General features: G+C 38.3%; 1 protein-coding gene across 1 annotated transcript in view; it reads left to right on the forward strand.

Annotated features, from left to right (window-relative positions):
- BTLA (B and T lymphocyte associated) overlaps positions 1-8,233 on the forward strand; it is a gene marked incomplete at its 3' end in the record, with an annotated part of 30,371 nt that extends 22,138 nt beyond the window's left edge. The window contains exons 3-6 of the mRNA XM_079763227.1: positions 1,001-1,036; positions 2,183-2,323; positions 3,816-3,862; positions 7,958-8,233. Of these exons, the coding sequence (XP_079619353.1) occupies positions 1,001-1,036; positions 2,183-2,323; positions 3,816-3,862; positions 7,958-8,233 (500 nt within the window). The remainder of the gene's footprint in view (positions 1-1,000; positions 1,037-2,182; positions 2,324-3,815; positions 3,863-7,957) is intronic.
- Positions 8,234-14,746: the final 6,513 nt, after the last annotated feature.

Genomic DNA, 14,746 nt, shown 5'->3' on the forward strand with positions numbered 1-14,746 from the left:
GGATGACAGTGGTTAATCAAATTATGTGGGCAAATGACACTGCAATAAACATAGGGGTGCATATATTCTTTTGAATTAGTGTTTTGTGTTTCTTTGGATATATTCCTAGAAGTGGAAGCTGGGTCATAATTTTTGGAGGTAACTCCATACTGCTTTCCACAGTGGCTGCACCAATTTGCATTCCCACCAAGAGTGCACAAGGGTTCCCTTTTTTCCACATCCTCGCCAACATTATTGCTTGCTGATTTATTGATTCTCACTTGCTTTTTATGTTCAAGTTAAGAATTGGTCTATGTGATAACAGGGATGAAGAAAAGCAGGGGCTTGGACACTGTTGGGAACTATTCTTCCAGAATGAACCAATGCACGTTGCAGAGCAAAGTCCCAAAGGGAAAGTTGACAGAACTGGGGAACAGTCACTGGAACATACAATGGCCTGCAACTCCATCCTTCCCAATCTGCCCTTGCTCAGTTCCCGATTAGGAAGTTTGCAAAGACAAGTGATCATTGTCTTAGCAGGAAAGCACGGGTGGTATGAGTAGGCAGCAAGTGAGAGGGACTATCTTTGTTTGAGAATGAGTGCTCAACGTGTCATCAAAAGCGTTCTTTCCTTGTGGCTTTCCACACTCACTTGGAACACCTGCTGAGTGTGTGTACGGTGTTGTTATTCTCGGTATCAGAAGATGTCATACAGGCTGTATTGTGTCCTTATCCTTAAGGAATGAGGAAGAGGAAATCAGAGCAGACAGAATAAGGTTGTTACATATTTACTCAGTCTTTCTTTGAGCCTCAAAATCCACCCAGTAATGTTCTTTGTGTCTATGATCTCAGAGTTACTCACAAATTACACAAACTGCCTTTTTCTGGATTATTGGATTCTCTGTTATTGTGCAAATGCAGGAGTCATCTCAGATACTAGCCCTGATTTTAGACATACCTGATATACACCCGCATTCTTTTCATAACCAAACTCAAAACTTACCTTGTTTTTCTCTTTCAGAATGGACTCAAAATAATTCAGAACACCCTCTAATAAGTAAGTATCAATCTAGTTAAATAAAATGAAGGGAACTAGATTGTTTGATGGCTGCAGAAATAATAAAAGTTGGATCTTCTTAATTGAATGGATTTGTTTGTATTAGGTTATCTGTTGTGGGAACCTTTGTTTTTATTCCTATTCACACCCTTCTCCCAGACAGCTGTGTCTGCAGCTGCAGCATGAATAATACAACATTTGTTACCATTTTGAATTTTCAAACCACTTTATACCCAGTTCCAGTAGCTCCTATACCCCCCAAACAAGCATAGGGGGAAGCTAAAATGTAACTATATTAATACATTTACGAATAAAGCTTTTCTGCATAAAAATGAGCACAACTATAAAATTAAAGATGTAATTTAATTCTGATATTTTTTAATTTTTTAATTTTAGTTCTGATGCATTCTGATATTTTTATTCTGTAATGTTTAATTTTAAAATTTTATTTGTGATCAATTAAATTATTTCATGAGCCAAAAATAAGCTGCACCCTATCAAGGACAAATATGGACTTAATGCATGTTAACTGCTCAAAAGTAATGAGCACCAGCTATATGCCCAGCAAACCATAATTGAAGATGTCAAAAATATCTGGAGATACCAAAAGTATTTGGTATTTGGAGATAATAAAGAGTTAGGAGACAATGAAAAGGCATTGTATTAAAAGAACCTGAATTAAGTATCAGAAAGATGTTGACTTGAGTCCCAAGTGTGCTCAGTATCTGTCTGACCTTGGGCAAGTCTTGGAACAATAATACTCTTCTCAAGGCTTGGGGCTAGATAAAAATAATGGCTTTGTTACTTTTCTGAAGTTATAAATATGAGTTAAATAAGACAGTGTAAAGGAAAGGGCTTGGTGACGTGTTTTCTGAGAGCTTTATGGATGTTGTTTTACAGGGGATTAATCTGAGCAGAATGAAGAATAATTGTTGCAAAAAATAAATAAATTGTAACCCAGAACCACCACCATATGCTCAGCAATAAAGCAAGAAGTGAGAGAGTACTAATGCTTGGGATTCTTGGGGAAGGTTTGCTGGAAGGGAAATGCAGGTCTTTCTTCGAGTTCTAACAATGCATAGGGTGTTGCCGATCCTAATATATTTCAGATTTCCTAACTGCCTTTAGCATTGACTGACATTTCAGATACAACCAGTGCTGCAGGACCACCCTTCCAGAACGAGATGGAGGACAGACCATTGATCCTTTATTGCTTGCTTTCTTTGGGAGGATTGCTTCTACTCATTACCTGTTTCTACCTATTCTGCTGCCTGAAAAGGCACCAAGGTGGGTTCCATCTTCCCTCTACTGCTCTGTGCCACACCTTTAGGGTTCAACTACTAGGACTGATATACTTGTAGTTGGTTTCTGTTGCTTTCTTTGCCAACATTTTGCAATAAACCATAGGTAATGCTTTCCTGGGGGACAACTCATCCACCAAAAGTCTAATGGATTAATTTAGGTTCCCTCTAGCCGCGGTGAGGCATGCTCACCACAGCACAGCCAAGCCTTGTGGTGAGGAGGGAACCTTGCTGAAATTTACTCATTCTACTTGAGTCAATCTTCGGTCTGTGTGGGAAGCTCTTTTAAATGTTCAGGGTGTTGAAAGGGAGGTTGAGATAATCTCTCAACATGTCTGACTTGAATTAGTTTGTCTCATTCTCTTTTTCACAGACACACCACACCCTGCCAGTCACACATGCCCTTGTTTATGTGAGGGCCCTCTGTCCTCAGAGAAAATTCATCTGCTTGCATTTTCTGTTGCTATTACAAATGCATGCTTGAACTGAGCCCTCACTCAACAATAATAATAAAAATGTGGATTTTGCATGATAGAGGAAGTGTGATATATTTTGAACCATGCCTTTCTGCTTTTGTAAGAATTCCCTCAATGCCATGAGGGAACACTTAAGCACATAAAAGACAGATGTATGGAGAATTCTGATCTAGCTCTGGTCTGAACCAACTCCATTCTTTCTCTCTCCTTTGTTCCTCTCTGCCATCTACTCCCATCTCTTTTCCCACAATAGCAGCCACAGTGTAGCTATAGAAACTAAGTCAGACAAAGAAACCCTTATTTCTGCCATAGGAGAAATCTTTGTCTGGGCGGAGGTGTTCCTGGTATTTTCCAGTGAGGACTTCTGGAGCCCAGAACCTCCTTGGAATCCTGAGAGAGTCTTCTGTAACCCCAATTCCACATCCGCAACTCCCAGGATCTTTCCATGGTCCCTCTCTAAGCTTCACCACGTTTTCTGAGGCTATTGGGACCTCTCTCAGGTCTTCAGAAAGAGTCAGGGGTAAATCCTTTGATTTCCCACATCCAAAGTGAACTTGGCGGTAGGAAATCCTGGCTATGCAGGTGACGGGACAGCCACGTGTCTGGCACTGAGTATAGATTGTCCCCAAACTAGGATTTCCAGCCTTTCAAAAGTGATGTCCTAGATGCTATCTCTGCCTCTGAATAAATATGTCAGAGGGCTCTCTGGAGGGAGAAGTGAAGAAAATGGGGCAGCATGAATTCACAAAAACGAGTTGTGTGCGCCGTGCTAGTCACAGCAAATAAACAAGCCAAACTAACAATAACGCTCTCACTGGTATGCACGTGGGTGGGAATGGGTGGATGGGCATTCCACCACGGCTCTAGGGACTGAATTTCAAGCTAGCAGTCTGATTCCAGAACCCACATTCTTACCACAACCCTAATTTACGGGGATTTGGGGAAGAATTTTGTGTTGTCCTTTACTCCTTTTAGTTTCTTATTTTTCTTTTTGAATTCCAGGGGAACAAAAGGAGCCTTCTGATACCACAGAAAGGGGGATTAACCTGGTATGTTCACTGTATCTGTTAAAACAAATGCAATCTATGTTATTTCATGTTATTATTTATATTTTTTATTTGAGTCTCTAGAACACTTACTATGTGCCAGATATGTCCTAAGTGCTATATATATATATATATATATATATATATATATATATATATATATATTGATTTACTTAAAGCATTTGTTTATTTTAAATTCACCTCTGTTTGCAGCAGAAATTCCTCAGGATTAACAAGTCTCAGACTAAGTCATTTTTTTTTAAGAGCATGGGTGGCAGTACAGAATCAAAACAGAAAAGACAGAGACTGAACCATAGATCGTGGCTCTGCTCTTGGCCTGTTATGTGACTTCACGCTATTCATTCATTCTCACAAATACCTTAAAGTCTTTCTGGAAGAGAGTTGAGAGTTAATGAAAGAACAAACCATAAATAACCTCATAAAATGAAATATGATTGCTTCATAAATCACACCAGCAGATAAAGAAGCATAAGAAGCATGGCAGAAGTTGGAGCTACTATGCAAAAGTCTCTCATGTGTGTGGGCTCATCAAGGAGGAGACCTCCCAGACAAAGCAAAGGATGTTTTGGAGGCAATGCCAAGTTTTCCAACAAGTTCTTGGAATATAAACTTGGGCCTTCCTTTTGGTTTCAATATTGTATAAATATTGGAACTCAAAAAAGAATATAAGATAAGGTGATATATTTCTGAAAAAAAATTTTTTATGAAACTCTTTGTTAAAAGGAAATACTGCCCTGGCTGGGTGATGTGGTGGGGACACCAAAAGGTTACAGGTTGGATTCCTAGTCGGTGCACATACTAATAGATATTTCTCACATCGATCTCTCTCTCCCCCCTTTCCTCTCACTCTAAAGTTAATAAACATATCCTTGTGTGAGAATTTTTTAAAAGATAGTAACTATAAAAAAATACAGTAGTCATGAATGAGGTACTGCAAAGGAACTTGTGTGTGTGTGTGTATGTGTGTGTGTGTGTGTGTGTGTGTGTGTTTGTGTGTGTTGGTAAACCAAAGTAGAGATAAAGATGTAGTAACCTGGAAAGTCCCAGAAATGTGAGCGGCAGATATAGCCAATAATTCTACATATAATATTAAAGGGCACTCAGCATTCAATACCAGTTGCCTAATTTTAAATCAGTTCAAATACATTCAACTTTAAAAACTTGTGTTAAGTTTTTAGTAAGTATCAGTAGACATCATTGTGATGGGTGCTAAGATTTTGTGTCCTTGAGTAAAAATTTTTATTAAATATTATTTCCTTTCTTTCTATAGTGAACAACAACAAACTGCATTTTGTTACAATCAGGCCTGAGAACTATGAAACCATTTAAAACAATAATCTAAATAATTTATCATACAAGTAAAGGCCAAGTTGGTCAAAATGTAGTTATATATATACTAAAGGCCTGGTGCATGAAAATTCGTGCACTTGGGGGAGGAGGGTCCCTCAGCCTAGCCTGCACCCTCTTGTAGTCCAGGACCCCTCGGGGGATGTCCACCTGCCGGCTTAGGCCTGCTCCCCTGGGGATTGGGCCTAAACTGGCAGTCAGATATCTCTCTGACAGCCTGGGAGCCCTCGGGGGATGTCCACCTGCCAGTTTAGGGAGCACGCCTAAGCTGCAGTCGGATATCCTTAGCATTGTGGAGGTGGCAGGAGAGGCTCCCACCACCTCTGCTGTGCTTGCAGCCGTCAACCCAGCTTGTGGCTGAACAGAGCTCCCCCTGCGGAAGGGCACTGACCATCAGGGGGCAGCTCCTATGTGGAGCATATGCCCCCTGGTGGCCAGTGTGCGTCATAGTGACCAGTTGTTCCTGGTCGTTCCGCCATTAGGGTCAATTTGCATATTACCTTTTATTATATAGGATTTTTAATCCTCACCCAAAAACATGCTTTTTCATTGACTTTTTAGAGGGAGAGAGAAACATCAATATGAGAGTTAAACATTGATAAGTTGTCTCCCTCAGGTGCTCCAACTAGGGATCGAACCCGCAAACTGGAAATTGAACCTGCCCCCTTTTGGTGTGTGGGACAACGCTCCAACCAAATGAGCCACACCAGCCAGGGCTAGCCATATTGCTTCCTGTGTAAGCTGGACAAATTGTTTATGATTTGAACTGGAATTCAAGAGGGGTTTTTCTGTTTGTGCAATTATTTAGAGTTTTTTTTAATTGAATTTATTGGGGTGACATTGCTTAATAAAATTATATAGGTTTCAGAAATACATTTCTATAATACATCATCTGTATATTGTATTGTCTACTCAGTACCCAAAGTCAAGATTCCCTCCATGGGAATTTTGTTTTAAGGTGTTCATATCGTTCATAGGCATTCGGTTTTTTCCCCTTTGATTTATCAAACATTTCAAAAAAAATAATAGAAAGGGTGCCATATTAGATCTCTGAGACTGACTACAAATTTCTTAAAAAGGAATCTGTATGGGAACCATGGAATAGAACCCAAAAGTAGAAAGAAACTGGTAAACACATGGCAGACACATATAAAAGCCAGAGTTCTCATCTTATTCCAGAATGGTCCTTAAAGGGTGTAAAAGTGCTGGTATACTAAAAACCACTAAATTGTACACTTAGAAAAGTGAATTTGAAGGTACATGAATTATGTCTCAACACATTTTTAAAAATATGTTGTAAACTGGACGTTGCCATACAAACACAGACTAGGAGAGCTGCTTCATCGTTTGCTACCTCTGCCCACCACAGCAGGGCGCACCCGCCTTGTGCACCCACCCTTCGATGAGGTGCCCACAGGATAAGTTCAGCCACAGAACACCATGTTTTCTTTACCTCATTCATTCTAACAGTTTTCCATGGAAATGAGACAGCTTTTGGGAAGAAGCCAGGTGACAGTCAACAGACACAGACTGAAAAATTCGACAGAGAACTTGATATATTGAATATTTATGTCTATTAGGTCACATGGAGTCTTCTTCACCGCTCCTCTGTAGACTTTAACCAGGCCCCTTTGCGTGAAGGTTGGAGCACTTTTCCTCTGAGCTAAGAGACAGGGACACAGGGACATTGGAAACAATCCCTAACTCTCTCAATCATCCAGCCTTCGTGTTATTTCCTGGGCAGACTCCTCATCGGAGGGAGGCAGTGTATTCAGCAGTTAACACCTAGTTTTTCAGAATAGGCCCAGACACGCTTGTGTGGTAGAACTCTGCTGAGGAGAAGTAGATGGGCCACTGCACACATAGCAGTGAAAACAGCAGAGGGCCATACAAGGCATGTAGACTATCAAAAACTGTGGACCTGATACCTTAAAGCAGCTAGGCCAAAGTTCAAGAACATGATTGACAAAATTGGGTTATAAAAAATTGGAATAAGATGACATCTTCATTTTTACCAGTTGAGTCCCCTTGTATAACTAAGAATTACAAACAAATAATTGAAAAGAGTGAAAAGCATCGGGATCCATTTACTCTCTGTTTCCATAAGTTCACCTCTTTTACAGAAGCTTTCTGTAAGATATTTGACTCTATTTTGAAGTGTAAGAATTTTCTTGTGCTATAAATAACCATTGAAATATTTTAAACCTTTTCTAAGCTTTGCTCCCCCCAAAATAAAACCCCAGCAAGGTTCCAATTCCAGGTATTAAATCATAATACTATATCTTGAATAAATCCTAATATTTATTTTTTTCTGCACCTTAAAGGGTATCTGTTATGCTTTACCTTTAATGATTTTATTCTAAATCATATAAATACTATCCATTATGTTGTAGGTTGCCTGAAGTCCCTGAGAAATATTTGGTGCTTTTTTCATAAATTTGGGCTCTGCTTTTCATCTTGAAGAAGGATTTAAAAGTGTTCTGTGGTCTCAAAAGTGACCAATAATATAGCACAAAGTAACTATTTGGGACGAACATAGTGGTCCTTAAGCTTTTATCCTTAATAAGGGAGAATCTATTAAAAAAATAAATGTCAACAGCATATGTGAGGAAAACTCCATTATTTCTCTCCATGTATAAGGACTCAATTTAGCCTGCACTTATAGTTTGCTAATAAATATGCACCATCACATCTTAAAATTATAATTAAAGCAATTTTTTTCTCTTGTAGGCTGATGTTCCTTGGCCCTGTAGAAGTGAGCAACTTGAAGTGGGCACCAGACAAAATCCCCAAACACTGCCATCAGAAACTGATGTTTATGATAATGACCCCTGGGTCAGCGTCCAGGAAGAGTCTGGGGTTTATTCTAACCCAAATCTGGAGGAAAACAAACAGGGCATTGTTTATGCTTCGCTGAACCACTCCATCATTGAAATGAACCCAAGGCAGGCAAGAAATGTGAAAGAAGCACCTACAGAATATGCAGCCATATGTGTGAGGAGTTAATTCTCGTCCTGCTCTCACACCAGTGGTCATGAATGATCAGCATGTCCATACCATTACCTGAGACCTACAGAATGTCAAATAATATTCCTTGACCTGAGAAGATTCACTTTCAGGAAGGTCATGTTGGAGCTTGGATCTTAAAGGTCAGTAGGACAAATGACTAATAGTTCTGCCAGAAAATTCTTTTGGAGCATTTTATATTATTGCCATGAACAACATCTCCTCTCCAAAACTGAGTGATATCATGAATAGCAGTGCAGTAGAACATTTAAACTTAGCTACATTTTACCCAATATATAAAGTCAATATTTTCTTTGGAGCTATCAGAAACACATGCAGGGAAGAGAGATATGTGTTATCTGCATCAGTTCACTACACACTCTTGAGAGAAAGAATGTCCAATTTAACTAACCATAAATATGGAAATGATAGTATGTTTATTTCCAGTCAATCTTTGATAATAAGAAATTTTCCTCTGTCGAGCTAATGTTGAGGTTTCTTATATGTCAAGGAGAAATCATTTTAGACTTGATGATATAAGAAAATAATGAAAGGAATAAATCGTGCAATAAAGATGTGGAATATAACAACTAGATGTGGGTCGATGTTCCCCACACCGGAGAAACAAATGCTTCTATCCACCCTGTTAGATTACAAAGCAAATATCTGTGGTGATGGAGCATTTAATGTATGGTGCATTTATAAACAACGTGGTGACTAACTGTCTGGGTTACAAAGTCTAGTATATATGAATTGAGATTATGCTGCTGCTGAATTAATGTATTTGTTGGGTGTCTGAATAAATATAAAAATCAGTGAGAATAGTAATCATCGGGCAGGTGAATATTGATGGCTTAAACTGCTTTATGGTTGACCTGATGTCAAACTTAAAACACAATTAATGGAATGGAGAAAAGTCCAGAATATTTAGTTGGCCAGTATGGGTTAAGATATTTTCAGTCACCACATCTGTATCTTGCTGTTCTTCTTAGTAAGGAATCAGGGCAGATCATACATAGTGAAGTAGTTCAGCTGGATAACCATTTGTTTTAAATATTGAGGTTGCAGCCACTTAAAAGTATAGCAAGCATATATGATTTCAGTTTTCTGAATTTCCAGAGTACTTGAGTCTAATTATTTCAAAAATAGCCTGCAACTTCATTCAACAGTTTCAGGCTATCAGAGTTCTGGGGTGCTGCTACTAAATAATGCAACAGAGCTCATACAGCGTGGACAGCAGAGGTTAGAATCCATTTGAATACATGAACTGCTGCACAAATGAATGTGAAGATGTGTGAGTGTGTGTGTGTGTGTGTGTGTGTGTGTGTGTGTGTGTGTGTGTGTTCGTGTCTAGAAAGAAAGGTGAGTGACTTAGAGAAATGGTAAAAGAGAAGCTGACAAAAGTGACATACCATTTCAGTTTGCTAAAGAAACTCAGAAAACTAGAGCAAATGAATCATGATAGAAAAATGTATGAAAACAATGTATGAAATTGTGGGGATAGGCGTATGACATCCCATAAAAGTTTTTGTCCTAAAAAGACTAAACAGATTTTGTGGTGGAGCATTTCTTATGTAACTGGTGTTAAAATTTTAACCCTTAGATTGGGGTAGTGAGTATTGTTTTAGACTCATTGTTATCCACCCAGCATAATATCATTACTCCTAGAAATTTGAGCAATCAATTTTGTGTATTTTTTTTTCAGCCAAGCTGCATTTACAGGAAACTTATGCACAAAAGATAAATTAGAATAGCTGCTTGCGGTATTCTTAAAAATAGAAACAGGAAGAACAGGGAGGATACACTTTGCTGTCCTTATCAGATAAACACACAAAGCTGAACAGTTCCTTCATAATGAGTTTAAATATATATACATATATAAATATATATATTTCTGAATATTGTTAACAATATTCTTAACATGTCTTACAGTAATGTTGATAATGATTTCACCTCTGTTAATGATTTATACTTATATTTGTATGATGCTGCCAAAATCACAAATCATTTATGTTTTTATTTTTTCTTAATAAAAGGTGTCAGAGTTATATATGTATTTTGTAAATAAATCTATTTCAGTATTACTTACATGGCTTATTTCATTAATGAAATATGAGAAAAAGAATATATAGATAATTTAATGATTTTCCATGATTTTAAGATTGTTAACTATTCCCAATAAGAAGGTAAAGTTATTAAAACTTACTTGGAATAAATATAATGTTGACTTTTGTACCAAAAAGTGCATGGACATGAACTTTGAGTGATTCTCAAGTCTTATGGCACATAAAAACTACTTGAAGAACTTGCTAAACTGCAGATGACCAACTCCCAGCACTAAGAAATTCTGCTTCAGGAGATTCAGCATATGGCTCTAGAATCCTCACATTAAAAATCACCCCAGATACATTTTTTTAATCCTCACCTTAGAATATGTTTTTATTGATTTTTTTAATCTTCACCTGTGGGGTGAGGATGTTTTTTCCATTGGTTTTTAGAGAGAGTGGAAGGGAGGGGTAGGGGAAGGGAGAGAGAGAGAATGAGAGAGAGGGGGGGGAGAGAGAGAGAGAGAAACATCTATCACTTGCCTTCCCCTCCCCTACCCCCCAGAACCAGGGATCAAACCAGCAACCCAGGTATGTGCCCTGAATAGAACCCATAACCCTTTGTTATATGAACAGATGCTTCAACCAACTGAGCCACCCGCCAGGGTACCCCAGATAATTTTGATATGGGTTTCTCAGTGCAGAGAGGCTAGTCTGGCAGGGACATGGGACGAGGGCAAGGTGCTGGTGATGCAGGACCCTATCTACAGTAAAGGTCCCAATAAAAGACTTTGAAGGGAAGAGCAAGAAGAACCTCAGAAAGGGACCCCTATTGCTCACTGTTGCTCATTGTCTCCCATTAGTACTTAATTAATTAATTGTGGAGATGGTCCTAATTGCCAGAGGAGGGGGGCACTTGCTGGTGCATTTCCTTCAAGAGTTGGATGGACTGTCCAAACAACTGCCTGTCCTTGTACACAAATGCTGTTTTTTTAAAAAGCACACACACACACACACACACACACACACACTCACACACTGAGTGGCCAGATTATTATGACCACCCCATCAGTACTTCTTTGGGCCACCTTTTGCCTTCAATACTGTGGCGATTCTTCTTGGCATTGAATCCACGAGATGTTGATGCGAGGAATCTGACACCATGCCTGATGAACAGCACTGTCCAGTTCTGTGAGATTTGATGGTTGTGGAACCAGCTGCCTGATGGCTCTTTTAACTTTGTCCCACAAATGCTCAATGGGATTGAGATATGATGATTGTGGGGGCCACCTAAGCAAGGTAAAGTCTCCCTCATGTTCTTGAAACCACTTCTGCACAATATGAGCACCGTGGCATGGTGCATTGTCTTGCTGGAAGAAGCCATCTCCATTGGGATACGCCATCAACATGATAGGATGAACTTGATCAGCAACGATACTTAGGTATGTTATGCTATTCAGACGTTGTTCCACACAAATTAAAGGGCCCAAATCGTGCCAGGAAAACATGCCCCAAAACATAACACTGTCCCCACCAGCTTGAAGGGTTGTACTCATGCATGTGGGGTGCATGCTTTCATGCTGTTTCTGCCACATTCTCACTCTGCCATCTGCATGATACAACCGGAAACATGATTCATTGGACCACATGACTTTTTTCCAATGCTCGACTGTCCAATCCTTGTGTTCCTGTGCGAATTGGAGATGTTTTATCTTGTTAACTGCAGACAGCAAAGGTGTTCGAACAGGCCTTCGGCTTCCATATCCCATATGATGCAGTGTACAGTACGGCTAATTTGCCTACAAACATCAGGTGGTCATAATAATCTGGCCACTCAGTGTGTGTGTGTATGTGTATTTGTTTTGGCCATCAATGAAACCTTTCTAGGTCCCAGAATTGATTCTCTAGCTTGATCATATCTATCAATCTATAAAAGCACATACACATTTTTTAAAAGAGCTGTTTTAGGTTCAGCAAAGCTGAAGAGAAAGTACATAGAATTTCCATATACTCCCTACCCCCACACATGCACAGCTTCCCCTGTCATCAACATCCTGTGCCAGAGTGGTACATTTGTTACAATCAGTGAGTCCATAATTTATATTAAGATGTACTCTTGCTGTATTCTTTAATTTTTTTCTTTATTGTTGAAAGTATTACATAAGTGCTCCTTTTCCCCCCATTAACCTCTTCTAGCCTGCTAGGTTTTGACAAATGTATAGTGACATGTATCCTTTATTATAATAATGTACAGAAAGTTTCACTCCCCTAAAAATCTGTGTTGCACCTATTATTCGTCCTTCCCTCACCTCTAACACCTGGCAAATACTGATCCTTTCCCTGTCTCCACGTTTTTGCCTTTTCCAGAATGTCATATAGTTGGAAAATCATACTGTATATAGCCTTTTAAAATTCTTTTTAGCACTGAATAGTATTCCATTGTCTGGATGTGCTACCGTTTTCATATTTTTGGTTGTTTCCTAATGTTGACAATTGTGAATAAAGCTGCTATAATCATTTGTGTGCAGCTTTTTTTGTACAGATATCAGTTTCAACTCAAGCAAGTACCAAGGAAGGTGATTGTTGGATCATATGATGACAATATGCTTAGTTTTGTAAGAAACTGTCAAACCGCCTTCCAAAGTGCTGCACCATGTTATTTCCCATCAGCAGTAAATGAGGGTTCCTGCTACTCCATAGCCTCACCAGCAATTGATTCAGATTCTGTCCATTCTGATATGTAGTGGTTTCTGTCCATTCTGTCATTTCTGTCCATTCTGTCCATTCTGATATGTAGTGGTTTCCTGTTGTCTTAATTTCCAATTTCCTAATGATATATGATGTTGACATCTTTTCATCTGTTTACTGGCCACCTGTGTATCTTCTTAGTGAGGTATCTGTTAAGTTCTTTGGCCTACATTTTAATCCAGTTGTTTTCATGTCATTGATTTTTAAGATTTCTTTGTCTAATTTGGATAGCAATCTTTTATCAAATATGTCTTTTGCAAATATTTTCTCCCAGTCTACAGCTTGTCTTCTCATTTTTTGAATGGTCATATCATTTATAGCACTTATTTGTTATTGTGTTTGCTGCCACACTAGACTGGGGCTTCTCATGGGCAAGAATTATGTCACATTGCTCTTTAGCTTCTTAGCTCGGTGCTTGGCACATGGTAGAATGAAATAATGTTTAAGGAATGGATGATTGTGTGTGTGAAGCTACTCAAAGGATGGCCTTCAAGTCAGTAGCATGGTCCTCCCCTGGCAGTTCTTAGAAATGTAGAATCTCTGCCTTTACTTACTACATAAGAATCTGCATTTTCACAAGATCCCCTAAGTGATTTGTAAAGCTGTGATCCACTTAGCCTTTATGAACCCACATCTGCCCCACAGTAGTTAAGTGTGGTAGAAGCTAGTCACTCATTTGGAAAGTTCTATTGTACGCTGCAACAGGGAGGGTTTCACCACCCAACCCAGAGAGTAAAAATGGTAAGTGAGAAAGGAAACATTACTAGCTTACAGAAAGTTTGTGCTAAAATTGAGATAATAGGAACTGAAAATTCTGTGCTAGAAATCAAGGTGCAGGTTCAAAAAGCAAGTTCTAGGGATTGATCTTTAAGTTGGGCCTATTCTGAAGTTAGTCAGGGTAAACATTCCATGGGAATCACTTTATCTGCAAGCAATCTAAGACCACATACTAGGCACCTAACACTTTGCTAAATTCTGAGGTGACAGGGTTGAGTAAGATTCCATTCCTGCCTATCATTGCTTACACTATAGGTGAAGAGGTAGAAACTAAACAAAAATTACAATCTGATAGCTGAATTTTATCATGAAGGTGGGTACAAAGTACTATGGAAACACCATAACTATATTTTTCTTTGCCTGTAAGGAACATGTTATATTCACTGTATTAGAATTTGTGATCCTGGGACACCTTAAAAATAATATTACTAAAAGATATATTTGCACACATACGTACACACAGACATGTAAATATAAATTTATATATTATCATCTTAATTAAAAATAAAAGCTAAAATTAATGTATTTAATGTTATTATTCATTAACTTAAACCAAATGGCTACCTTTTGGTGAGAGGAAAGACAGTGTGGAAAACTCAGGATGGAAATGAGATTTTAATGAATGTATCTTGGTATAGTTTTAACTGGAACCATGAAAATTATTTGCATAATTCAATAATAATAATTTATATAAAAAAGGAATCCCCCCAAATCAAAAACAAGCTTAACTATCTATCAGGTTATTAACCATGTATATATAATAATTGCATTAAGTAACTTTAATCTGTGTTTTAACTATCTATCCATGTAGAAATATAAGAACAAAAAGAACCATAATTATATTTTAATCTCTACTTGGTATTTTTCACAGTTATGTTGATATTGTTTTTTAAAAAATAATTTGAGTTTAATAAAGGATAAAGCAAATATATAACTATTAATA

Source organism: Cnephaeus nilssonii (genome assembly GCF_951640355.1).
Source record: "Cnephaeus nilssonii genome assembly, chromosome: 3".
Classification (NCBI taxonomy): Eukaryota; Metazoa; Chordata; class Mammalia; order Chiroptera; family Vespertilionidae; genus Cnephaeus; species Cnephaeus nilssonii.